This window comes from Centruroides sculpturatus, unplaced genomic scaffold, assembly GCF_000671375.1.
Source record: "Centruroides sculpturatus isolate CEXI.00-Female unplaced genomic scaffold, Cexi_2.0 scaffold53, whole genome shotgun sequence".
NCBI classification, from domain to species: Eukaryota; Metazoa; Arthropoda; class Arachnida; order Scorpiones; family Buthidae; genus Centruroides; species Centruroides sculpturatus.
The window spans coordinates 1,260,311-1,287,572 of NW_019384350.1; the positions used below are offsets into that span (position 1 = coordinate 1,260,311).

Below are 27,262 nucleotides of genomic sequence, written 5' to 3' on the forward strand. Positions count from 1 at the left end.
TTTTTATTGTTTTTTAATCGGAGTCAGATTCAGGAGAGGCTACCGGATCATGCAGGGTCATCTCCTCTTGTTCCAGCCTTTGTTTTTTGCCTGCTGGCTTCTTGAAAAACATGACCAAGGTGGTCTGTTTCTCTTTCTTCTTTAACACCTGTCGGAAATGACGGACAAAGGTGTCATCGTAGAGATCATTGATCCTGTTGGCCTCAGCTCTGTTTGGATAATGAGTGTTGGTAAACTCCTTAACCTCTCCCCATTTGACAAGGAAGTTTTTGTCAACTTTCACTCCTTCTGATGATTTCTTGCTTTGTTTCAATTGAAATCATCTTTTTTTTTTTTTTTTTAGAAGCCATGATTTGCACAACACTTGAATAAATGTAAATACCCTGCACTGAGGTGATGTACGTAATAAACAAGGGAGCAAGCCGAATCCCAATGGAAGCTCTGCGCTTCAGATATACTAATAATATATTTTAATTATACTAATATATTATTAAAATAGCAGATTGTCAATGGCAACGGCAAAAGAGTGGAAATATCATTCGCACTTGTTCGCAGAAAGACCATTGTTTGCCTCACATAACTGCCGAACGGAAAGTCCGTTGTTCACAACCAGTCCGTTGCTCGAGTCACATAATGGGCAAACTGAAAGTCCGTTGTTCGCAGCATCCATTATTCGAGGCGTACGTTATACGAGGCACCACTGTATTATTTTATTCTGGTGTTGAGTGTTATTTTCAACTGTCTCTTTATGAAATTAATTAAACATGTTATATTTAACATAAATAATATGCATTTATTATTATACAACTTTAATTATATCCATTTTGGGATATTAAAGTTGTAGCATTTTTCTCAAAAATGATAGTCTAAATTTAAATGACAAATTAATTTATAATTAAAAATTATTAAAAGTATAATAATGCTTTGGATAGTTAGTTTCTAATATAAAAAATTATGATAAAATGACAAAATGATATAAATCAAACACAGTGGAGTCCACTTAACAGAGCATCAAATAAAATCACTTAAGAGAATATTCTCCCATGTTCCTAATTTTCTGTTTTACATTTTACATTAATGGGACCTCTGTTAACAGAAAACTGGATAATAGAGCAATATTGATATCTGTTTAAATGAGTGCAGCAGTGTTGGCATTTTTAGAGCAACAGTCTGTACAACAGAGTTCTATTCTAAGGAAGATTTGTAAGGTTCTATCTTTAATCTTAAGGTGCATCACCACTCTGCATATGGTGACAGGGCTCTATGTTAAAATATTTGTTTAAATTTGGCAAAACCTTCCATTGGTCTGTTTTATAATAAGTTGACAATCAAAAGATTTCTCACAGAACCATAATGAACACATGAGAAGCAATTGCATATTAAAAAAGTATCATAAAATATATGAACAAACAGTGCAATTCATATATACATCTTTATCTTGAGGGAATATGGTAAGAAGTGATTAGCAGCCAGATATCAGAGGTTTCATGATCTTACTTTAAGTGGCACTGAACTTATTTGTATTTATGCTGTAGGTCCATTAGAAAGCATTCAGAAATTTTCAAGTAAGGACATTCACATCTTTTCAGCTAAGCCACCTGCTGCAATTCTGGGAAGAAAGTAATGTGACTAATAAATATATTTTATATTATATAATATACAGTATATTTATTATATAATATTTATTTACTGATTATTTGATAGAACAATAAAATTTATGTAATGCAAGTTCAACAGCAGGTAGTGATAGCAAGCAGGAAATAAAATTGATGTATAAGAATGGAAACCACTAAGTTATAGTAAAATTGTTATAGTGAATTTTAACATTTTTAAGTGTGTTATAACTTACATAAATTCCCAAGAGATGAAAAATGAAGAGAATACCATTAACAACTAATTATGTGATCTTATTACTTTGGATAAGGGCATATGACACACTGATCCTGAGGGTGCTCTCTTTAAGTGGACTCAACTGTACTTAAATGAAGAAAAAACTTTGATAATTGAATTATGAAAATAAAAACTTTTTTTTATCAATCTTTTACCTCATCTAAAAATAACTTTTATCTCAATTTAGCATCAAGTAAATTTTTCTCACCAATAGCCTTTAAGTTTTCAACTGTAAATTAACTCTTGTGAATGTAAATAATATAATGTCATCAATGTAATTCAAGAACTGACATTGTAATTAATCTGATGATAGTTTTATAAGTTTCCACAAATATATTTAGTTAAATTTCTTGTGAACCAACTTAAGAGTTAAAATTTAGGATGTCCTTGACTCAAGATTCTATTCATCTTAATTGCTGAAGCAAGTATATTATATATAAACATAGCTTTTTTTTTTTTTTTCTTTCTTTTGCAAAATAGATTTCAACTTAATTTATAAATCCTCATACTGCACAGTTTATAACATATTTGTAAACAGTGTCATATGTTTATATTACTATATGTTTATAGATTTATTGAATTTTTGGCAAGAAAAAATATCTTTTTTGTTTATCTTATACTTTATTTAAATCCATGAAGGTTACATGTAATTTTTTTCTTTTTGTAAAGTTGGCTTTATTATAATAAAATAAAAATAAACATTCCATAGTATCAAACTTTCTCATCCAAAAATGAAGCATAAATTTTTAATATTTTTTAAAAATATTTCCAATGAATTGCTATTGAGAGAAATCATATGATAAATTTTGAAATATGAGACAATGCAATGTCACAAAATATTCTGTATAAAAACTTATTATTTTTAATACAAATTATTTTGTTAGAGCTTAATTTTGCTGTCTGTTTGTCTGTCCTTCCTTAATCTCAAGAATGGAGTTAGCTGAAAATTGAGATTAGATATGGAAAGCTTATTGGAGCTTATTGATGAGACGCCCTGATTAACTATATACAAACTTCCGATTTGCACTGGAAGGCACCATTATTTTACTTTGAAAATTTTCCCCTGAAAGGAGTTAGGTGATTGGCACAACTCTATTGCTAACAGAAAGTATGATATAGGTGCAAGACTACTAATTTGAGGTGGAGAGCATATATTTTAAATAAAATAAAATAAAAATATGATTAAAAATTGCAGTCTGGTATTGTGACAATGTCACAATAAAATAATTGCTTGTTTTGTATTTATCTGTTAATAATAATTTGGTGTTTCTTAATTTTATAATGCACAATACTCATCATTGATTATAAATTAAATTTTCTTACAAATAAAATTGATTTTATCAAACAATTACAGTAATACTATAATTAAATTTAAACTATGTTAAAGTTTATATTAATATAAAAATTTATTAAAATTCCCTAAATTTATCTAAATAAAATTTCAAAAAAATGTAAGATTAAAAGCTTGTGAAAAGAAATATTTTAAAAAATAATCTAAGCTTCACTTAATTAATAATAATACTGTATTATTATTATTACAGTAAAGTTTTAAAACTTAAATTAATTTTAAATAAATCTGCTCTATTTACATTAAAAATAATTAGTTTTGTTTATTGAAATTTTAACTGTAATAATACAAAATAAATTTTATATATTTTTTTATTATTATTTTTATAGTCCATTCCAAATGAAAGTGAAACCAAAGGTAGAACCTCAAAAAGTGAAATTGCATGGTCCTGGAGTTAGTAATAAGGGTGTGCCAGCTAGTATTCCTGCCGAATTTACCATTGATGCTAAAGATGCTGGTTTTGCAGAACCAGAAGTCTCTATTAAAGTAAAGATATATATTTAATACTTTATGTACAGTTTAAATTTTATTAGTTAGATTTATAGATAATTTTTAAATATTAGGGTCCTGACGGAAGACCTTGTAAAGCCAAAATTGTTAATAATAATGATGGCACCTATAAAGTAACATATGTACCTGATGATGTCGGACCATATAATATTTCAGTTAAATATGGAGGTCAAGAAGTGCCAAATTCACCAATGATGGTCAACAGTTTTCCAGTAGGACATCCTGAAAAATGCAAAATAACAGGTGTGTTAAATATTATGTAAGCATTCATGGGATTTGTGTTTATTGGCAAAATTACAGATTTTAATTTAAAATTTGCCCTTTGAAAAGCAAATGTTCTATACATAAAGTAACTCTAGCATATAAACTGTATTTCCAATAAAAAATTATATATCTGTTTAGTTATTAACTTCAGATGATGTAATGACCAAAGGGAGAAAAGGCATCAGCCTGTCTTTATGGAAGATTAGGGATCAAATCTGGATAGGGAAGCCCAGAAACTTCTCATGACAATTTAACTTAGACATATTTGGTTTTGTCTCAAATCATCTGGCCACCTCCATAAATAGGCCCTCTATGCCCACAGCAAAGAAAAAGTGAAAAAATAAAAAGGAAAAAACTATTTACTCTATAATTCATAAAAAGCTATGATCCCATTTGGAATGGGTCCTAAACTCTAACTCATTTCATAACTCCCACTAAAGCCTGTACTTTTCTGCTTTTTTTTTTAAATTTGTGAAGTTTTTAAATTCAATATCATTAACTAAAATCATTGTACAACTATTTAAAAGTAATTTTTCCATGTTAAAATTAAGAAGTTATGTTTGATGACCTAACTAATTAGGGATTGGCAGGAAATTTTTTTTTTTGTATAGAAAATAATCATTTATCATAATGTTTTTGTTAAATTGTGTTATAAAAGTATTTGTTTTGTATAATATAAATCTAAATTTTATTTTTAGATTGAAAATAAAGTTTCAGTAATAAGAAATTAAACGTAGAAAACTGATTTTGAAATTATATATAAAATTTTATTTTGTTTATAACTAAAATTTTAATAAATTACATATTTTGCTACTAAAATCTACTTTTTTTTTAAATTTTAAAATCAGTATTATTAATTAATGCTTATATAAAGTTAATTTTATTGTAATAGATAAATTTTTGCTATTGTAAGATGGATTTCATCATTGAAGTCCATTTTAATTTGCAGGAAAGAATTTTCTTTTCCAAAGGAAAGGAAATAATTTTTTCCACTTTAAATATTATTTGATATATTTTTTACTAATAAATATACAAAATGGAAATAATTTATTTCAAGTATTCACATTACTATACCATGGTTTTTGTAAATGCTGAATTTTCCAGAGGGCAAACAGGAAAAACTTCAAATTGGTGAAGAATATTGTATAACAGTAAACTCTCAGCAAGCTGGTACTGGAGCAGTAACTTGTCGTATTACTAGCACTACTGGAGCAGATTCAGATGTTGATATCCAAGTAGAAGATAATGGTGATGGAACATTCTCATTATTTTATACTGTGAAAGATACTGGCCAATACACAATTAGTATTAAATTTGGTGGTCAACCTATACCTGGTGGTGTATTTACTGTTAATGTAAGTTTTGTCTTAAATATTCTTAAATTTTTCTAATAGCTAATTAAAGTAACGTTACTACTAATAACTGGTTATATAGAATTAACATATTCAAGATAAATCTTTAAATCCAGCAAATTTAACTTCATGCAATGCTAATGTTATCAGATCTCGTTAATGGCCATCTTCAGGCTACATGTAGAACAACAAAATTATGCAACAGAAAATTCAATTTATATTTAAATTATAGACTATTATATGAAAGGTTGCACTTTAAAAAATGTCATAACATTTTTACATCATAAAAGTAAAATTTTCAATGATAAGGTTAATTAAAATTTGCAAAACAGAAGGTTATAAATTAAAATAACCTAAAACATAATTTTAAAAGAAAGGCCAAAAATGTTAGCATTGAATAAAGTTAAATTTTCGGATTTAAAGATTTATCTTGATTATGTTAAACTAAGATGATAGTTTTATAAATTTAATATTCAAACAATTATTTTTAAGTGTTTTATATTTTATTATAGCTTAAAATATTAGGCTCACCCATTTACATATCTAATAAATATTTTATCAAAAATTGTGTGTGTGTACCGGTAAATATATATAATTACTTATTACATATTTCTTAATATATACATACTTTTATATATATATTAGTACATTTTTTATAACGATAATAGTCAGTTTTATATATTATCTTTATATTATTCCCTTACTTAAGAGTATTTACTTACAAAATGATAACAAAAGATGTTAAATTTTTTATATTTAAATTAGATTTAACTACTATATTTGAGGCAGAGTGTTAGCAAAACATCTATATGGCTTATAGAATTGCTTGTTCTCAAAATTTGATGGACCGATTTTGATCAAACTTTGCCATTTTCCATTAATTGCAATGAGAAATCCAAAAATGTAATAAAAAATTCAGCAATGAGTTGCTTAACTTTCTTGCCAACATTTAAAATTGTGGTGGGCACCATCTATTATATTTTATTAAAAAGTTTTTATATTTTTAATTATTATAAAATGATGAAAAGCTTAATTTTGAGGGTAGGGATGTAAATTTATAAAAAATTTGTAAATGCTAATAACAAGCATAAATGTCATTAAGTCTGTCTCTACTTGTGATGACAAACCACCCCTGTTTATATCCCTACCTAGCTGACGTTTAACCACCAAAATATAATAGCATCAATTCCCCTAATACACAAACCTCCTTGCAAAATTTCAGAAACTTTGACAAAAAGCACAGGGGCTATTAAGCTTCAAAGAGGATGAACAAAATTGTCTCTTCCTCCACATACACACTGACATCCATACATGTAGGAAAAACTCCTGAATTTTTGCATTTCTTGATGTTTCAAGGTTCCGAGTCCAAAAATGTAAAAATCTGCGAAGTCAGTTTTTGACTAATCACCATACTTTCTTTCTTTTATATAAAACAGAGCTGGGAAAGTAAAAATGGAGGTCCATGGCTAGTTTTCAAGATACAATTGAGTTCCTAATGGAATTTAGGGGGCAAAAATAAACCAATGCTTAGCAGAAAATGGGCAGCAAAAATGCACAAAACAAAAACAAAGCAATCATCACCAAGCAAATGTAAGGATTGCCTGTCCATGTCTGGCAAGTGTAAGGATAGCTTCTTTTGTGCCAAGTAGATGCAAGGACTACCTTTTTCTTTTTGGCAAGTGCAAGGATTGCCTTCTTATATGGCCAGCAACTGTTTTCTTCTGATCATATATACATACACTCTCTTTCTCTCTCACTCTCAAACATGCATGCCCTTACACACACACACACACACACACACACATTCAAACATGTATATCACTTGAGTTAGATGAAGTGAAAGATAATTTGTGTGTGCTAATACTAATTAAAAACTTAATTACAAAAATGCATCGCTCTGCCTCAATTCTATTGCAATATAACAGTCACATGCTGTCTTTAGTTCACAATGCTATGTTTTTGGTCAAAAACTCAAATAATTAAATTTTTAAATATATTTTGGATATGGCTAAACTTTTTAAGTTAAGAAATCTTTTTTTAAAATCAATTTCATTTTATATGATTTATACCTTTTTACATAATTTGTAAAATCTGATTTTAAATTATTGAAGATTTAAAATGTTGAGTAATATACTTAATAAAAATACTAAATATAACAATGTAGAAGTTTTTAGCTATTTTTGGTTATTAAATTTTTTATTTGAAATGTAAAAAAAAATGTTTAAAATTTCCAATAATTTAAAATAAACCAAACCTGAAAATTAAAAATTGTTTTTTGTATTTGTTTTTTGAAACCGTGTCCTGTTTTATATTTGTGGCGTAGTAAACACTAGTATTGTGTTTTATTCCAAAGACACATGGCAAATTTTCCATCAAATTCCTTTATTAGTTGAGTCGATACGGTACATTGTTTTGTACTCGTTTCGGGCTTTGCCCCTCTTCAGTCAACTTGTATTTTCTCTTCCTGTCTGTGATCTTGCTGTTGGCTTGTTTGCATTTTTGTTTGATGAATCTTGCTGTTTCTAGTTTCTGTAGATTTGTTGATTTGTTTTTTGAAACTATGTCCTGTTTTATATTTGGTCAACTCAACTAATAAACTCAACTAATAAAGGAATTAGATGGAAAATTTGCCACATGTCTTTGGAATAAAACACAATACTAGTGTTTACTATGCCAAAAATGTAAAACAGGACACGATTTCAAAAAACAAATCAACAAATCTACAGAAACTAGAAACGGCAAGACTCATCAAACAAAAATGCAAACAAGCCAACAGCAAGATCACAGACAGGAAGAGAAAATACAAGTTGACTGAAGAGGGGCAAAGCCCGAAACGAGTACAAAACAATGTACCGTATCGACTCAACTAATAAAGGAATTTGATGGAAAATTTGCCATGTGTCTTTGGAATAAAACACAATACTAGTGTTTACTACGCCATAAATTGTTTTTGTATGTTTGTATCTTCAAATTATAATATTAAAAAACTTCAATTAAAAAATTATTTAAGATATGTATATTATATAAAATTAAATTAAGAAAAATTTTTAAATCTTTAATTTAAAAGTTTAGCCATATCCATAATATATTTGAATATTTGAGTTTTTATAGATAAACATGAAATTTGATAACTTCAAAATTTTACATTTAGGAAAGAGATCCTTTGAACAGAAAACTTTGTAATATTCAGAATTTATCTATTCTAAAATTTATTTATTAGAACCTTACTTCATTTAAGGACTTGTGTGCTCCTCCTCCTTGATGTAACAACAACTAGAGGGCACCAATCATTTTTCATTTATTGTAACATAAATCTATATTCTAGTTATTCAGCATTTCAACTACTATCGCTCTTCAGCAGGCTGTTACAAAAACTTCCTCTAAAAATTGATTTTAAATTAGTTTTTTGTAATTTTGATGTAAAATATCTTATTTATTGGACTTCGAACTCAAAATTGAGCTTTTAATAAACACTTGGCTTTATTTCCATCTCCGTTTAGTTGATGCGTGGCATTTGCACGTTTTGGGCATAAAGCCCCTCATCAGTCAACTAAATGATGTAATATTTAAAATATTACAAAATAAAACATTCTATTTTGTATTAATTACACAACTTGGACCCCCTAAATCGATGTTAGAAGAGGTTACTATAACGATAAATGCGGGCCTACCCTAGTAATATTTAAAATATTACAAAATAAAACATTCTATTTTGTAATATTTTAAATATTGTATCATTTAGTTGACTGATGAGGGGCTTTATGCCCAAAACGTGCAAATGCCACGCATCAACTAAACGGAGATGGAAATAAAGCCAAGTGTTTATTAAAAACTCAATTTTGAGTTCAAAGTCCAATAAATTTATCAAACATGGTTTCAAAGACAGCATATCTTATTCATTTCAAAATTATTTCTTACCCATGAGAATGAATACACTGGTTGGTTATTTTTGATCTGAAATATCTAAAAACGATTGTCATCCTCTAGTTTTTGTGCATTCCTTCTCCTTGATGTAACAAGTCCTTAAATGAAGTAAAGTTCTCATAAACATTTTTTAGAATACATAAAATAAGGATGAGAAGCAGTGATCTTATGATCACTGCTTCTCATCCTTATTTTATGTATCAAGATTCTAACTTATTCAAACTAAAAATAAAAGGATTTTATAAGTAACTTGTATTATGTAACAAAGGAGGGTATACATGTAATTCCTATTTGTTCAAATATATACTAAGTTTTGTAAGAACAATACATTATATCTATTGTTTCTCCTCTTATAGTATCTTCATTGTTTCTTCTTTTGTTCATTGTTTTCATATAATTGATCTTAATTGATAATTTTGAAATTTAACTTCTGCTTCTAATTTGAGTACTGTACATTACTTTTATAATGTATAAGAAAAAATTATTGAATTTTTCATAAAATGTCTAATTTAAAATGAATTATTTAGCAAATTTGAAAGTATGCCAATAAAAATTAAGAGCATTTTCATAAAGACAATTTATTTTTGTAATAAAATCTTAAAATTGACAACAATTAGAATATTAGAATACTCTTATGTACAATTAATATACTGTATTTCTATTATAGAAATACTTATTGAAAATTATGTTAATTATAAATATGATATCATAAAATTAATTTTACTTTCTATACATGTTGCATAATACAAGAAATCTCATACACTGTCATATAGTTGGAATTTGCAATTTTGAAATATTGGTGGAAAGCATGTAAAACTCACTAATAAACATGTAAAACAATGCAAATTAGATTTAAACTCAGTTCATGAATAAGCAATTGGCATTCTACCAAATTTAAATGCTCAGCTTAGCAAAATAGCATGTCACTTTTAATTTCAAATTTATTAGTTAGTTTTTTTTAATTTTAATTAATATAAACATTCTTTTTTAATTTGTGTAATGCTATTTAAAAAATATAACTGCTTAATTTGTTTTTAAATTTATAAATATGTTCACAATTTTTAATTTATAAATAAATGAACTGTAATTTATTGGCACCCTATTTGGTCTTATTTGGTATTAACTTTGTTATAGTTTAAAATTTTACTTATTTTTTAGAGTATAAAGTATACCTTTCATTTTAATATCAGTAAAATTAAGCTGATGATGATGATGATAATTTAAATTTATTTAATACAGTAATATATTTTGAAATTTCTAAAAGAATTTATTTTAATATATTAATTTTATGTTTAAAGTAGATAGATTTGTAAAATTATATACAAAAAACTTCATAAATAATTACAAAAAATAATTAATAATATAATTACTCACAAACAATATTGTGTTTAAAAATTTCTTACTAATGAATANTTAGATATATATATATATATATATAAATTTTTCATGTGAAATAAAGAATATTAAAATAAATATCCATTAGTAAGAAATTTTTAATGACAAATTAAATTTGTTAATAATAGATTAATAATAATAAATGACAGTTTGCAAAAAACATATTTAAAGTTTATTACACTTAATATACATACACAGCACTTTATTAGAATAAATTTCTTTCAGTATTTTTTAAAATAAATTCTTGGCATTCATTAAATCAAATTTAACTCATTTTTTTGTTTGGTGTGGACCAACATTGTATAATTAGAACATTTTGCTAAGTGGATAGAACAAAACAATGGTGGGTGACTCTGATGTTCTTCCAACTCTGTCATTCATCTTATTTTTCATTATTTTTTTTCACTGTCAAAGACTGTACAGTCAGCATTCCAAATCTTTCATTACCTTGTGAATAGAAAATTCAGACACAGTAAACATATTTAAAAAATAATAAAATATTTGAGAATTTTTCAAATATATTCCAATTATACTAAACACAGCACTTAATGAGTGCTTTCTTTTTATTTGCGGCTGTGAAACAGAGACCATTTAATAGTATTAATCGTTCATTGTACTTCTTTTATGTGATTAATTAGTGTTTAACGGGTACAGGATTTAAAATGTCAACTAAAAGACATTGCAGAAATGCACATTTTTTTATTTTTATCTTCTATAAAAACAAACTTTTATAATTTCTGAAGAATTTAATGATGTTTTTATTCTATAACTTTTAAATTTTACAAAAAAATTATTCACTGGACAGTCAAAAAACTAATGGATGATTTTACGGTATATTTGAGCTTTAATGCTTGAATACTAAAATATTTATCATCAATGTGAAATTTTTCATGTGAAATAAAGAATTCAGTTTAAAAAAATAATTATTATATAGATAAATTTTAATCAATTAAATTTTTTTCAATTTTATCGTCAAATTTTAGATCTAGATGTCAACAAATGATATCATTCAAAATTGTGTTAGTGTATATAAATATATAGTGTTTCTATTTGGCTCTTTTAAAAGATAAATTTAGATATAAAGACATTCTGTAATTGTATTTTTCTGCCAGCATTTATCATATTTATCTTCTGATGACATTTTAAGATAATAATAGTCACTTGCAGAATTTAAGATCCATATGTAAAAACACCAGAAAAAGTTTCAGAATACAGAAAAATTTTCAAACTAGGGGAAAGAGAGATAGAGATTTTAATAATTGATACAAAAATTTATGTAACAAATAATTGAAACGTATTCTATGCTGATTATAGTTTTTCTTGCATTTTTTTAAAATTATGTAATGAAATTTTTTAAAATTGATTCTTCCTAAATCAAATTTTCACTATTAAGTGATACTTCAAACCTAGTTAATAATTTCTGAAGTTGAAAAGAGAGGTCAGTGGTGCACCAAATCGACTGAGCAGGTTCCTTAAATGGCAAGCGTGATGTGCGGGAAACAACACTTTTAACTACTCACATTACCAAGCTTCCAAAAATGAATTTAAAAGTTGTGAACTCTTCCGCAGTATGTCATTTCAGTTATAGACACTTCTCTGGACGTGGATGCAATAATGGTGCACCATGAATTGTTCATAAAGAAAAACTGTTTTTGGATTATTGGATCCCGTGGGAAACTAATAATCCAAAACAAGGAATTGTTTTATTCCCGGTCTCAATTGTCTGCTCTCGGCTTTTTTTCTTTTTTTTGGTGTCCCTCTATTTCTCTCTAGCATCCCATGATGCTCTTGTTGCCAGCTATTTGTCGTTGGTGACATACTCTTACACTTTCTCTCAGTCTGAGTTGTTCTCATCTGGGTATCCCAGCGCCAATACTTTATCGTAAGTGTCTGACTTGTCCTTATATTTATTAGTTGCAAATCCTTTCCCCCTCCATTTATCCCATTTGTTTGCTTACTTCCTTCTTTCACTTTCTGGCAAAAGTTTGAAAGTCACACCATCTTAATGGCGGGAATTTTACCCCTTTTTTTTCTTTCTACTTTACTTCCAGTAACTTTTTTTTACGTAAAAGCCGCACGTTTGTTTATTTTATTAGTGCAACAGATTTTATTTTTTCGTTGCGTTCGCTAAATTTTGAAATGATTTATTATATAAATCTTGAATTTAGTTAAAATTTATTATTTTTCTTTTTATACAGCCTTGTTATAAAAATGTTCATCGAAACATATTTCATTTAAATAAAAATATATATATATTTTGGATTGATTTTTGGATAGGCGTGACGTCATAGTTGAGTATTTCGTCTTTTTGAATTATAGCGTAAACTTTTATATAGCGGAATTTTCGGCATCCTGAATTCATACGAAAGTCTTCGAATATTTAATTCTGTTGAAAAAACCTGAAAAGGACCCAATAAGAATGAAAGATTACAGCTTGAATGTAATATGACATTAGAACGACCTTTATCAAGAGTCAAGATCAAAAGTGAATGTTTTGTTTAATAGAGCTTCTCAACTTACTTTTCTTTTTTAAATCGTGACGAATAAAATAGAAAAGAATCAGAGCGTAACAACAGATAATAGTTGGGTTCTGTCATTAAGGAATATATCTTTGATCTATTGTTAAAAACACACTAGCTATGATTGTTAATCTATGTTTAGAAAGATGGCAAAATGCATTGTTTCAATACCGAAGGAAAATAAAAAAAAAAACAAGATCTTCTTCATCAAAGTCTTCTTTGATGTAGTCCATGTTCACCATTGAAGCAATTAAGAGATTCTAACTTGTCTCACTTGTCAGCATGAAGTCGGAATATGGTGTTTGCCAAGCTTTCTTTGGATATCGTTCGGTGCGAAAGGGGATACCACTTAGATTGTTACTTTTAGACAACCATATATATATATATATATATTTTTTTTTCTTTTCCTTGACAAAACACAGCAGTTAAAATATGTCTAGATATATTTACTCCCATTTCCAAGCAAGAATGCTTGTAAAAATATTTTACTTTTTTTTTTTTCAAGATTACACCCCGTTAATCTTCGCTATTGTCTTGCTATTTTAATTTTTAAAAAGAGAGCGAAAAATTTATCTTTGCTGAAAATTGGAACCCCAAAATGTTTTTTTCTGTTAAAGTCATTAACCTATAAAATTTTTCGTCCTATTTTCCATCCGGTTATAAAGCCTGTAATAAGAGACTTTAACCGAATTCACCTGGCTACCAGCGACTCATCTAAATTAGTTATTTACTTTCAAGGTCAATGAAGGTTAAAGATTTTGTTGCCAAAATCTCTTTGTCATCGTTGTCTGGCATTATATCCATCAGAAAACGTATTCAATTTAGCATTTTGGAAGTTCGACAAATTCTGTAAAAAGCAAATCTGACTTTTTAAGATAAACAATTTTCTATTTTCACCTTTTACATATGTTTATTCAAGCAGGAGTGAATCAATCTTTCATAGAATAAACAACTGCAGAAAATGGATATAAAATATCAATAACGTCATAAACTTTAAAAAATATTTATAGTTTCTGGTTTAAGTGGGTTAAATACCGATAGAATGTATCGGTATTTTCGGTTTGTTACGAAAAATCCACGGATTTGTACAGGTGCAACATTGAATGGCTTCATGCATTAATGAGCACTTTTTGTTGATTTCCTGATTGGAAATGACGTTACGCTTTTTTTAGTTGATTTTCCGATTAGAAATTATTTGTGTAGATGCTTATACATGTCCATAATTCTAAAAAAAAAACGAAAAAAATAAGATGTATCGTCGAACGATCGCGTTTATGTCATCGCGTTGCGGTCCTTCTTTCCCTTTCAAAGGAGATCGTTTCACTTTCCGTTGGCCTTTAGAGCAAGTAAGTGAATAGAATGAAAATGATTCACGTAAAAGTAACAAATTACATCAGATTATTTTAACGACTTAAAAAGTAATTCCTATTCTTGGCTTTCGCAACGTCATTATTCTGGAAACTCCATAAAGCTGTGTAATAAGCTTAAAAGTAAAGCTGGATTATTTTGGAAAGATTTCAAACTGTTTAACGAAGATTTTTTTTGTTATTTTTGGAGTTTTATGCAACGTTGGCTGTGAATAACTTTGCTTGTTTTTAAAACAACCGGAAAGTGGGTATCCCTTTTCTGGATGGAAATACCTTTGAAATTGCCAGACTACCGCGAGTTATTTCTCAGTACAAAAAAAAGTAAAATATGTTCCAGATATTTAAACTTATTCTGTTCCAAAACCGAAGAGATTAGTTACACTTCCGAACCAAAAATAAGAGTTCCCAATGAAAATGAAAAAAAAAAAACTGAGAATGTTTGTTTTAATTTATGTGCAGATGTTTTAAAAATTTTCTTAGCTGCACCCTGTATGTTATACTTAAGTTATAAAGATTTTAAACTAGGATTGTCCTATTGGAGATATTACATTTTAAAATAATTCAATGGAAGATTTTTAATGAAGACTTTCTTTTAAAACTTTAAATTAAAAGTAAATTATTAAAAATTTTATCTGTGTACTTTTTCCTTAAGAAAAATGTCCAAATAAAATAAGATTTATGGATTGCAGTTCAAATACAATATTTATCAATAAAAAAAATCAATAAAATTAAACTCAGAATTTGTTAAAATTTGAATACAATATTTAAAATATGATATGTATTTTAAAAATTTTAAAAAAAATCAAAAAATTTACTGTTTTGTCTTTCAAGTAGAATTTCTTTTGGCATGGATTGATTCTCTTTTTTATTAAAAAAAAAAACAAAAAAAATCTACTTAAGTGTAAAACATTTTGTGTCTTTGTTAAAGTGTTATTTGCCAGATAAAGATTTGAGTGCCAGAATAAAATTGGTGTTGCTTTGAATAATTACCTTGTCTCTGGTTTATACATTTTATACATCGTAAACTTGATGTGCCAGTAAATATTGTTCAAAGTAAAATAAAAAGAAATTATTTAAACTTTCATATGTAGTTAAAATAATTTTAGTGATTATGAAACATATTTATAACTTTTTGCTAATATATAACAGCAGGATTCTTTTTAGAGTATAGAATAGCATTCTATAATATTCTGAATGCTTCTGATGATGGATATTAATACAAAAGTTCTAGAATTTCTTGTTTTTTTTTATACTTTATTAAAACACATATATGATAGATTTTACAAATTTAAAAACAGAAAAATATACTTATAATGCAAATTGCAAAAATGCAAAAATACAGTTGTTAAGACTAATTATTTAATTTTTAAAATTAAAAAATAAATAAATGATATAATGTAGAAAAATTAACAAATGAATAAATAATACAAAAATTAGATGTTAATGTCTACCAATATTTTCCATATATATTGATAAAAATAATTTATGTTTTCAATAAAAGGTGAACATGATTATATCTATTTTTATACTCTCTTCATTATTTAAATTCATTAAATTCAGTTAAAATTACAATTTACAATTTCAAATAAATAGCAAAATGAAATAAAATTTAACTTTAGTACAACTAAAATCAAAACATTTGTTGAGATAAATACTGTACAACATTTCATATCCTGTTTATTAAAATGTTTATTTTTTATTACTAGATACTAACAAACATTTCAAGGAGATTGTAAAAAAAAATAAACTAAGAATTCAAATTGCATCAGAAGAGCTTACATATTTGAAAATTTTAACTATACTTATGAAATGAAAAGCAACATAAATAAATGCACAAATTTAGAAAGACATTTTTTCCCTCAATTATTTAAAGATTATTCAGAAGGAGTATTTAAAGTTATTTAATTATTATATTTTAGTCAAATTTTATGTAGTGTTTAATTTTTTAGATTTTAACATAGCAAATTATTGGTCTAACATGTAAATAAGAGCAGGAGAAGTTCACTAAAGCCGAATGCTCATTATTTGCAAAAGTATATTTTTAAAAGAATTAAGTTTGAAAAATCTGCTTCCAATGTTAAAATAAATCAATTTTAATATCAGAAGAATATTTTGTATGCATTTAATGACTGTCCAAATTAAAAAAAATTTTTTTAATCCACAAAACACCTTTAGTAATAAAAAAATTTTTTTTTTCATAGATAGTATCATAATTTAAATTAGAAATATCTAGATTATATATTTATAATTATATTATATTAGAAAAGTTAAATATAATAATTTATTGAATTCATAATTGTTTCTTATTGTTACTCTGATGGTGCATTATATCATAACAGTTTTTATATGTGTGATAAACAAAGTATACATCTCAATGCAAAAGATTAATAATGCAATTAAAATATTAACTTGAATACTATACTGTAAATAATCAAACATATTACATCTCACTCAATATATGCCATATTTCTTTATTGTTGCTACTACTTTATTAATTTATTTACTGTACTTGAATTCTTATATTTGAAACAACTGTTTGGTAGAAAATTCTGTGCAGATACATGTGAAAAAATAAACTTTTTTCCTAAGTAGCAAATATTCAATGTGTTTCTGGTTTCTACAAGATTACTTTGTCCATCAAATTCATAATTATTAAATGAGTTTGTTATATTGAAGAAACACTAGAGATGAGGCATATGATATACAGTTTAAATAGGATATGAATTATGATGGTATGGTTGATAAAATTTTTTTACTAAGAAAAAGTAGCTTTGGTTATTTTCAAACTTTTGCTAACAAGTAAGTTTATTTACAGAATTATATCTCTTTTTATAAATATCTTAACTACTACTTCTTCACTCCATTTATCCTGTTTGATAAATGGAGTAAAGACGTCCTGACTAGGGGGTTTCTGTGCACCTGTTATTTGTAACATAGAATAGTCTGTTTATGACTGAATACTGTTTTTGATGCCAATTTTCCCTCTTTATCCAGACTTAGGACTAGTCAGAACTGTTGGAATTCTTGGTGTGATTAATGATAGTATCCAGTCTTTCTTGATGTTTCTAGCCTGAGTATTAGCTGGTCCAATGCTACTTTATGTATTAGCTGGTCCAATGTTACTAAAGTAGCATTAGACCAGCTAATACTCAGGCTAGAAACAGTATGTATTACTTTTTTAAATTCAGTGATCTGATAAACCTTGTGTTCAGCAAGACTTGCTTTGCTCTTTTTTTATGAATTGCTTAGCAAGAATTAAATATTGAGAAAAATTAAGTTGATAAAATTTGTATTTTAATAAACATTTCAGATTAAAATGTAATTTTTTTAATATTAGAATTAAAATTATTATTTCTAAGTACATGAATATTTAGACAAGTTATTTATTAGACTTTGCTTCATTTAATTGTTCATTATTTACTATTAATATGAATATTTATATCATATTTTATAAATCTAAATCTTTTTTATTTTTAATAAAAAAGAATATATCTTAATATTTATATCATGAATAATAATAATAATGTATACTTAATTTAAGATATATATTATATTAGTGTTCTGTTAATGTTAATATATAAATATATAATTAGTGTTTATGTGAATAGTATGTTTTAAAGCATTTTTTTAATATTTCAGGCTGTCACTGAAGAGGTCCATAAGAAAACAACAGTTAAACAGACCACAACTACAAAAACAGAATATCGCTGTGTTCAGTTACAGAATATCCCTATCCCATCTGTCAAAGGAAAGGTTACAGGTTAGCATCATTTTATAACATATTTAAGTCTTAATATAGAACTTCAGTTTCACTCCAGAATTAAATTCTCTAACATCAGGTTGATTATAAATCATTCAGGATGTTTATATTTTAAAATTTTAATTTACAGTTAAATTAATATTTAAAAAAACTTCATAAATAACTATTTATACAATATATGAATCATGATTTTTTTCTATTATTTTTAATTAGCTGAAGTCATCATGCCATCTGGAAAACAAGATAAGCCTGTTGTTGTTGATAATAAAGATGGTACGGTTAGTGTGAAGTATGATCCAAAAGAAGAAGGTCTTCATGAATTGCATGTTAAATATAATAATGAACATATTCAGGGTAAATAATTGCCATTCATTTTTCAATAAAAGTAAATTTGCTACTTTTTTAAAATACCTTAATTTTCAAATTTCAGGTAGTCCATTTAAATTCCATGTTGATACTATAACTAGTGGTTATGTAACTGCTTATGGTCCTGGTTTAACACATGGTATTGCTGGTGAATCATGCAATTTTACCATCTACACAAAGGAAGCTGGTGCAGGTAATGATTAATTTACTTAAATATTAATGTCAGATCCACATTATATTTATATGCATATATACAAACAATATTTAAAATATCAAATTATTAAGTAACTATCAATTTATATTAAACACGTTAGAAAAGTAAAGGAAATATCTTATTGAAGAAATCAGAACTGTATTTTTGATATGTAGATCTCAGCAGTTTAAATGGCTTTTATTACATACATATAACTATAACATTTAGAAATACTAAAGCATTTACGTCGATTTAAAGTAATGTTTTCCAACTATTTTTAGTTGATAATTTATTACTTTATCAGGAAATCATGACATTATCCAGGAACAGATTTTACATCCTCCAGAGAATCAAAATCTATTGGTTGAAAAACACTGACTAAGACTACAAAATATTTATAGAACCAGAATTAATGTATTTTTTGAAAGTACTGAAGTCATTTTTAAATTTGTTATATAACATAAGGAAGGTTGTTTGAATTTTTCCATTATTCATTTGAAGTAAAAATTTTAGTATAAAAATATTTTCTATCAAGATATTTAGAAATATGTATTACTTTTTACATTAAATAATTTTAAATCTTATTTTTATTTTTGAATATTATTATTTTGAACTCCAATAAGAATTATTTACTTGTGATTTGTTGTTTAATTCATCTAGAAATAGCCTTAGACTAATTGCCAAATTTTTCCCACATTTGAATGGAGGTGTATAGTTGAGTCAGTTGTTATGGAATCAACTACACAAGCCTTCATTTTAAATAAAAGATAAATTTAACTCAAACGATCATTTAAATGAATGCTATTTTTAAAATTTTACAGTAATCAACCCGAATTTTTTATTTTATGAAATTTTAAAGGGCAAAATATTAATTAAAATGGCAAAAATGGAATATTTATATAATAGTTATCCATGTTAATATAAGTTAGTGGAATATATTTAACCAAATTGTCAGCAGTTTTAGATTTCAATATTGTATTTTAAAAGATATCAATATTTGTGCTTACCGTGTTCATACAATGGTGGATCTATACAATGGTTAATATGGCTTGAGCCTAGGATCCCAAGACATAATACAAAGTGTATACTTGTGTTATGCAAACAATACAATACAAATGTAAGAATTTCTTGTTAAAATGTAAAAAATAATTCTAATGTTGTTATTGGCTATATTATACCTACTTAATTATTTTACTTAGTTAACTTTTGCTTAATGCTTGTAATACTTAATAGCATTAATAAAATTTTAACAGTTAATAATGATTAATAAAATGTTTCTTTCTATATAATACGTCTCTGTAATCCAAAAAAATATGGTAGACGGACTCACAGCCAATTTTCAGTTAGGAACTACACTTTTATTTTAAAAAATGACAAATGCGTTTCAGGTTGGTACAAACATCCAACCCCTCTTCAGTGCTAATTTTTTAAAAAACAATAAAAAACAAAAATAGTTAGTACATGACATCAAATACACAACAAAAAATTTTCTTGCGTACTTACTCTTAAAAATAAAAATTGTGTATGGTCCACCAACACATCTATAACACCCACACCTGTTTTTCATCTATACATCTTAGAATTATCGTACAAGCTTAAAGAGCACTTGAAGTGTTTAATACTTCCGCATAACATCACTTCTAAAAACAAATTATTTTATGACTATTTTGTAGAATTAATAAAGGTGTACAAAAACAATATATTACTGTTATTAATATATTACTTACTTTTTATTTTTAAGAGTAAGTACGTAAGAAAATTTTTTGTTGTGTATTTGATGTCATGTACTATTTTTGTTTTTTATTGTTTTTTAAAAAATTAGCACTGAGGAGGGGTTGGATGTTTGTACTAACCTGAAATGCATTTGTCATTTTTTAAAATAAAAGTGTAGTTCCTAACTGAAAATTGGCTGTGAGTCCGTCTACCATATTTTTTTGGATTACAGAGACTTATTATATAGAAAGATCTAACATACAGCAATCCAGTTATATAGTAATAAAATCTTGCTTCATTGTAAAATAAATTTTTTAAAAACGTATTTAAAAATTTTTAAAAAGTGTCTAAAGAAATTTCAAGTCCAACCAGAAAGTTAGATCTGCTCCTTTCTATACAGACTTTTTTTTTTTTTATTAAATTATACATTTAATTAAAAGAATTTACTGATTGACTTTAGTAGTTTTTAAACAGTATTTATTATATAAATTGTTTAATTTATTCATAAAAATATATTTCTAAAACTTTGGCAAATTTTATGCAATTAGAAATTTGTTTAATAATGTAATTTTAAAACTGATAATTATTAAGTGCTTTGAGTAATAATTTAAATAAGAAAATATATCTTATATATTTGTTAAAATATATCTGTTGAGTTTTATTTTTGAAAGAGAGAATTAAATTTATAAAATATGGAAATATGCTAAAATTAGAATATTGACCAATTGCATCATCAATCTTAGATTACAACTCTTAACGACTAAATAATCATTAATCTTTATTATTTGTTTATTAAATGAACAGAAAATGGATTGTCTTAACTACACTGAATTGAAAATACAGTTGAAAGTATTGTGTGCAGCTGGCAGCATGATTCAAATGCACATGTCCAAAGAATGACCTGTTTAATAATGTATTTATGTGACAGGTTAAATTATCAACATACTACATTGAAATTAAAAATAATGGTGTGGACACAAGTTTTTGCTGGATATAGTGCATGTAATTAAGTTTAAATACAAAAATAATTATGAAGTTTTTTTGCCAATAATAGAGGTGGTTCTTGGCTTTCAGAAAGTTACTCTTTTGTACATAACATTTTAATATTTCTAATTTGCTTTTTATACATTTTCAGTGGCATTTAATTTATATTTTTCACCTTTCATAAATCAAATCATTTGTTTTTTTTAAATAAATTTTTGTAAACTTAAGAAAAATCATTGTTAAATAAGAAGTGGTAATACACAATTATTATTTAATGTCTGCTTATTAATAACAATTGTTTATCTGCAGAGTATTAAATTGCACTAACATCATAAATAATTTGTGAAAATTAATTTTTTTCTGTTTTTCTGTAATCTGTTATTTTATTGTTTTAAGTGTTTCATTCATTGTAACATATTCATTGCAAACAATCAAAACTTCACTATCCAATAAGAGATTTTATAATTTTTCTTTTTAGTTCTTTGAGAATGGAATTCTCTTTATAATATGCAAAATTATCTTCACTTTCAGACATTGACTCTCAGACAATGCTTTCCTAAAAATATGCTTTAAATATTTCCCTGCTGGAAAATTTCTTGAAATATTAATATTGTCTTCTTGATTTCAATTTTATTTATTTTTTTAATGATTCATTATTTTTTGTAGGTGGTCTTTCAGTTGCAGTTGAAGGACCTTCTAAGGCAGAAATAAGTTGTAATGATAATAAGGATGGAACAGTTGGAGTTTCATATCTTCCAGTAGCTCCTGGAGAATATAAAATTATGGTGAAATTTGCAGATAAACATATTAAAGGAAGTCCTTTCACAGCTAAGATTACAGGTTTGTTTTATTTGTAGTTCATAAAATATTTACTTTTATTAAAAAATAGTGTTAAAAATTTAGATTTATGATAAAAGTTCAATAAAATATTTTATTGAAACTTTGTACAAGCTGTAAGAAACTTTGAAGTATTATTTATTAATGTTTTGTTTACTGTCTAATTGAGAAAATGGTTTAAAAAATAATTTTTTTTATCCTAAATCTGTAACTATTTTGCACTTAATTAAATGATTTATTGATTCATTAAGAGTAGTTGTCTTTTTTCAGCTCTAATAAATTTATTGAGTATTTTTGTAAATATGAACAATTTGAATTTCTTGCAGTGATTATATTTACATTATTTTTATTAACTAGGTGAAGGACGTAAACGTAATCAAATTTCTGTGGGTCACTCTAGTGAGGTTTCATTAAAGGTCCAAGAAAAAGATATTAAAAATTTGAATGCCAGTATTGTTGCTCCATCTGGTTTAGAAGAACCATGTTATCTTAAAAAACTTCCTAATGGCCACTTAGGTAAATCATAGATAGATTTATTTATTTATTTATTTATTTAAAGTAGTTTTTGAAAAATAAGTGCATTATAAATCTATATTAAAACTAAATAAAGTTTTGTAAAATAAAATTTATATTTTATGATATTCATAATTTGTAATTAACACTTCATGCTAAAAGAATAAAAATTAGGATGAGAGTTTTGTTGATAATCATAGTGTAGCATTATTTAAGCTGACTATAGTTTCTTGTTGCTCCCCATTCCATTTTGATATCAACTGATACATATAGGCCCTCTCTTATTAAAATTTCTCAAGAAAAATATAGATGAGTCCTATTAACAATTTGTTAGTACATTATTAGTGATAAAGAAGATTAAAGAAGCTATAGTTCCTAGAAAACAAATACTAATTCTGTTAAATTATTAAAACTTTAGAATTCAAGATTCTTTTCATTTATTTTGTTAAATATTTTGACACATCTGTCAGATGCATTGGGTTTTTTCTTTATTCCATTTCTTCAAGTGTTTGGTTATTATTGTGTCAATTGATCAAATAATTAACTTTCATCTGTTTCTGTTTGTGTAATATGCTCCTTAGATTCACTGAAATTATTCTGTACTTCTTGCCATCCAAATATCATCTTCAGCAGTATTCATTCAAATTTATAACCTTTATCAATGCAGAATAAACATTTTCTGACAAATCATCAGTTTGTAATACAATGTAATGTATCAAATATACAAACTAGAGTTTTTTTTCCTCTTTTCTCTCTCTCTCTCTCTCTCAAAAATGGACAAATAAAAATTTTTATTAAAATGGTGCCAGGACAGAGCAAAAAAATCATTGTACTATTCCTTTTAAAATAGTATAGTCATCCTAGCAGTATTTCATTGAAAAAAAAAGTATTTTGTAATTACAATGAAATAATGCTAGGCTGACTACACCATTTTGAAGGAACAGGAACAGGGCTTCTAGGCTGATCAATGAATCTTTAAAAGTAACATTGTTTTTTAAATTTTTATGAGAAGCAATATTATATAGTAATTGAAGATTGATTTATTAAATGCTCATTTTGAATATGCATATAAGGATTAATACTTTAAACATTAAATTGAAGTCTACCTATTATTAAAATAACTGGAATTTTTCCCTATTAATATAGTAAGATGATGATAAACATTTACAGTTCTGATTTTGATAAAAAATAATTTTGATTTTTTTAAGTTTTTTGAATATACATTTATGACAGTTTTTTTTTTTTTTTACTATATGTTTGGATATTATTTTCCTTCTACTTGTAGAGTTGGATATATACCTGTAGTTTTATTATTCCATTTCAAAAATACATTAGTTTTTATAGGAAGAGCATGAAAATGATCTATACAGTTAATTACAACATTTCATTCAATTTTATATAATAAATTTTTAAACTATTTAACTGTAAATGTACAGATTTTATATAAAATAATAGTAATTGATATTTATTACAGTTGTTACAATAAAAATTGACATTTTTCTATCAAGTACTCTCTAATGCAAATTTTGTATTGTAATTTTGCCATTGGCTAATATATGATGCTAAAAAGGAAGTTTTTACACAGATGAATCATCAATGTATTCTTATAATTATTATATTCTAATAAATATGTTAAATATTATAAAAAATTCTTTACTTAGGAATTTCATTTACACCTCGAGAAGTAGGAGAACATTTGGTAAATGTTAAAAGAGTAGGAAAACATATTCAAGGTAGCCCATTTAATATTAATGTCCTGGAAAGAGAAGTAGGAGATGCAACTAAAGTGAAAGTATCTGGAAATGCTTTAAAGGAAGGCAAAACTCACACAGAAAATGAATTCAAAATTGATACAAAAGAAGCAGGTATGTAGATGAATATTTTATTATACTATTCTCTCTTTCTGATATACATATATAATTTGTTATCAATATTTTTATTTTTAGGTTTTGGTGGATTGAGTTTATCCATTGAGGGACCTAGCAAAGCAGATATTAAATGCAAAGATAATGAAGATGGAACGTTAGCTGTTACATACAAACCTACAGAGCCTGGTTATTACATTATCAATCTTAAATTTGCTGATCATCATATTCCAGGTTAGAATATCTAGATTTATTTTAGAAAATATTTATAATTAAAGCCTTTTTAGGATAAATTCTAAATGCAAATTTTTGTTACAGGAAGTCCTTACACAGTTAAAGTATCTGGAGAAGGTAGTAACATTCAAAGAGAAAATATTAAGAAACAAAGAGAAGCTCTTCCAGTTACAGAAGTTGGTTCACAGTGTAAACTTACATATAAATTACCAGGTAATAACTATAATAAATTCTGATAAATCGGATATTAAAAATATAAATTTTATCAGATTTTCATAATCTCTACAATTTTTAATTAAATAAAATAAGTTCAGCAAAATGCTGAATTGGAACTGATCTATCTCTTGTCACATATGCATGTACCAGTCTGTAAAATATTGTATTGTTTGCAATCATATTTATAATAAAACCAAAATTTTTAGGAACAAATGCATTTGAGATGGCAGCAAAAGTAACATCTCCAAATGGAGAGACTGAAGATGCAGAAATAATGGATTTAGAAGATTGCTTATATGCTGTTAACTTTGTACCAAAAGAAGTTGGTGTACATATTGTTAGTGTTCGCTATAAGGATATCCACATACCTGGTTCACCTTTTCAATTTACTGTCGGTCCTCTTAGTGATTCTGGTGCCCACAGAGTTCATGCTGGTGGACCAGGATTAGAACGTGGTTGTGCTAATGAGCCATGTGAGTAGTTTGAATTTTAATTTTTGAAATAATGAATGAAATTCATTTTACTTAAAAAAGTTATTTATTTGTAAATAGGTGAGTTTAATGTATGGACACGTGAAGCTGGTGCTGGAAGTCTTGCCATCTCTGTGGAAGGACCATCAAAAGCTGAAATTGATTTCAAAGATCGTAAAGATGGTTCTTGTTATGTTTCATATGTTGTGTCAGAACCTGGTAATATACTCATATAAATATTTTATAAACAATAATGAACTGTACTATTATAAATTTCAAAATGTTAATTAATATTCTTATTTGTTTAGGTGAATACCGTGTTGGTATTAAGTTCAATGATCGTCATATTCCTGACAGTCCTTGCAAAGTTTATATCATGCCTCAAGTGGGTGATGTTAATAAAATCATGTTAGGTCAGGTACCAGATGATTTACAAATAAATAAGCCCGTTGCTTTCTATATTCAAATGAATGGTGCTAAAGGAAGTTTGGATGGTAAAGTTCTTGCACCATCTGGAGTAGAAGATGACTGTTTCATTATTCCAATTGATGAAGGTAATTTTAAATTATAATATATCTTTAAATTTGTTTCAAATGTAAGCATTTCTGTAACTATTTTCTGTATAGATCTTTATAAATATTCTATTTTCATCTTTGTCTTTTATCAGTTAATAATGGAATTTATTTATCTTTATCAGATCAGTGGGCTTTAAGATTTGTTCCCCAAGAAAATGGCATTCACCAAATTCATATTCGCTGTAATGGAATTCACATTCCTGAAAGTCCTTTCCGTGCCCGTGTTGGAAAAGATGATGCTGATCCTGCTGCTGTCAATGCTACTGGAAATGGTTTAAAAGAAGCAAAAACTGGTAATTTTTTGTTTCAAATATTAAAACTGAAATAATAATTATTTTAACACAAACGTCTTCTAATAATTATTTTATATTTAAAATATTTTTAACAAAAATATTTTCTATTTTAAGGTGCCAAAAGTGATTTTATCATTGACACATGTAGTGCTGGAGCTGGCACATTAGCTGTAACAGTAGATGGTCCATCAAAAGTAGCAATGGATTGTACAGAAGTTGAAGAAGGTTATAAAGTCCGGTATACTCCACTTGCTCCAGGAGATTATTATGTCACTATAAAATATAATGGTTACCATATTGTTGGAAGTCCTTTCAAAGTGAAATGTACAGGTAATTAGTATTGTTGAATTTTTATATTTACATTGTTTAGATCAGAGGTCCTGAAACTTTTTAACTGTTAACCCTTTCAAGGATTCATCATTCTTTTATCAACCCCCTTTTTTTGTTTTTTGCTGATACAGTTGATGATAAATAAATTTTGGTTGCCAGTATTAATCCATACACTGTTTTTCTGAAACGATCTACCATATTTAGTGTGCAAATTTACAAAATCCAGAACTGTCTTATGCCCTAACCCATTGGAATAATAATTTTTAATTAACTACAGTCAAACCTTAGTTTTTGAATGAATTATTTTTCGATCAAATCAGTTTACGAACAGAATTTTGAACTCA

General features: G+C 26.4%; 1 protein-coding gene across 1 annotated transcript in view; it reads left to right on the forward strand.

The window, feature by feature from the left end:
• The window catches only part of LOC111637673 (filamin-A-like), a 96,324-nt gene that overhangs the window by 65,053 nt on the left and 4,009 nt on the right, over positions 1-27,262 (forward strand). Inside the window, exons 22-37 of the mRNA XM_023383228.1 lie at positions 3,568-3,724; positions 3,802-3,991; positions 5,117-5,367; positions 18,209-18,329; positions 18,543-18,683; positions 18,760-18,888; positions 22,252-22,425; positions 22,780-22,938; positions 24,597-24,800; positions 24,882-25,034; positions 25,119-25,247; positions 25,457-25,723; positions 25,802-25,939; positions 26,029-26,274; positions 26,418-26,588; positions 26,703-26,918. Coding sequence (XP_023238996.1) covers positions 3,568-3,724; positions 3,802-3,991; positions 5,117-5,367; positions 18,209-18,329; positions 18,543-18,683; positions 18,760-18,888; positions 22,252-22,425; positions 22,780-22,938; positions 24,597-24,800; positions 24,882-25,034; positions 25,119-25,247; positions 25,457-25,723; positions 25,802-25,939; positions 26,029-26,274; positions 26,418-26,588; positions 26,703-26,918 — 2,846 coding nt within the window. The remainder of the gene's footprint in view (positions 1-3,567; positions 3,725-3,801; positions 3,992-5,116; positions 5,368-18,208; positions 18,330-18,542; positions 18,684-18,759; positions 18,889-22,251; positions 22,426-22,779; positions 22,939-24,596; positions 24,801-24,881; positions 25,035-25,118; positions 25,248-25,456; positions 25,724-25,801; positions 25,940-26,028; positions 26,275-26,417; positions 26,589-26,702; positions 26,919-27,262) is intronic.